At 45.8% G+C, this 1,714-nt stretch overlaps 1 protein-coding gene across 1 annotated transcript in view; it reads right to left on the reverse strand.

The window, feature by feature from the left end:
• LOC104514720 (AN1-type zinc finger protein 5-like) overlaps positions 1 to 1,714 on the reverse strand; it is a 4,198-nt gene that overhangs the window by 1,661 nt on the left and 823 nt on the right. Inside the window, exon 3 of the mRNA XM_010158471.1 lies at positions 1,252 to 1,345. Within this exon, the coding sequence (XP_010156773.1) occupies positions 1,252 to 1,345 (94 nt within the window). The remainder of the gene's footprint in view (positions 1 to 1,251; positions 1,346 to 1,714) is intronic.

Here is a 1,714-nt window from a genome sequence, read left to right on the forward strand (position 1 = left end):
AAACCCTCCTGTGATTCTCTAAGTTCATAAAATTGAGATAAGAACTATTCACTCATTGAATAGAAATGAATAAGATCCATAAATGAATATCTAATAATACAGCTAATAATAAGTCATTCAAAAAGATCAAGTAAAACATTATAGAATTGCTCACCACCCATCGACCGATACACAGCCAGGTCCCAAGTAGCGAGAGGCAGAGACAGAAAACCCGAGCATGATTGCGACAGAGATCTGAGTGAGCCCCGTGAGTGACGGCATGACCGGGAAGGCTGACTGACCCACCGACTCACAAATGAGCAAACAAAATTAGTTCTTAAACTCCTTGGTTAACTCTTTTGCGCTTGACTATGAAATACTCCCTCGGTCGGTTGGGGTCACCCTGTCCATTCCCGAAAAGCAACGTTTAATGGAATTCAGGGGCTGATGGTTAACTCGCTTTTCTGGCTCTGTATCGAGCCAATATGATGAGTTTTTTTAATGTTAAAGACTACAGCCGCCCTCTGTGCGGTTTGAAATCCTCTTATGGGTCACCCTCACTTAAGTTACCTCTAAAACCAGTAGTAACCATCCGTACGGTGTGTGTTACCAACGATACGCTGAGTAAGACGCCGACTAGGCAGCATCTTGAACCTTCGGTCGACATACAACGGATTGTAATGCTTGATTCTGGCCTTGGTAACTGATTCCAATTGGTTTTCAAACGGGGTGGCGTGCTTTCGCTCCGGCTAGCAAAATACCGGGAAGCCGCTCTCACAATATCCCCCTCCCCTCCTCCAGCGGAGGGGGAGAATCAGAGGAAAAAGAAATAAGGAAGCTCGTAAAATTGAGATAAGAACTATTTACTACTTAATTCTAAATTTATATATACAAGTGCTACTAATAATAAATTATTAAAAGAATAGGAAATATCTCGTATTTTAAATCCAGTATCTCGTATTTTAAATCCAGTATCTCATATTTAAATCCAATATGTAAAATGTAGCATTTTACGCCCCAATACGTGTCTCCCTTTAAAAACCAAAAATTTAAGAGCCGAAACGCCCCTCGAAATATCTAATAAAATTGAACGAGTGTCTGAAAATTATATTTTAGCGCTAGTAATTTTTCTTGATTTCTGAGGGTTTTAATACTCGAATATCCATAATTAACAATTCCTCAAGGCCGTCAGCACAACGGGATACGCCGACTTATAATAAAATAAAGAAATCCTCGACTTCTAAGTCACTTAACGTGACTCTGCGGACGTACCTGGCTCCGTCTCTGCTTTCGGCGACGTTCTCCCTTCCCGCGAAAGGCTCATTTCCCTCAGGCGCCGCGTCACGGGCAAAGCGGCAGGAAGCGGCTTCCTGTTGACGCGGGGCGAAAGGGGCGATGCCGCGGATTAACGGGCGCTCGGAAAAAGGGGCTTCGAGCGGCGAAACCCGTCAACAGATGCCCTGGGGGGTTATTATTGATACGCGTGCCTGGATTTCTCTCTCTTCCCTAAAGGAAACGGGGCAATCCGTAGGAAGTATTTCCCCGGACCGAGCGCTAATGAATTCTCGTTCCTAAAGATTCCCGATGCGCCTCGGCGGAAAGTCGCGGCGAGGGGGACCGCGGAGCGAGCGAACCGATCCCCTCGGGTCGCCTCAGTCTGGCAAAGGGGTTGGGACAACGGATCCAAAAAACCGGTTCCGGGAACAGCGCTTGTTTCGCCCGGAGAAACGGAAAG

The sequence above is a fragment of the Eurypyga helias genome, unplaced genomic scaffold (assembly GCF_000690775.1).
Source record: "Eurypyga helias isolate BGI_N326 unplaced genomic scaffold, ASM69077v1 scaffold26219, whole genome shotgun sequence".
Lineage (NCBI taxonomy): Eukaryota > Metazoa > Chordata > Aves > Eurypygiformes > Eurypygidae > Eurypyga > Eurypyga helias.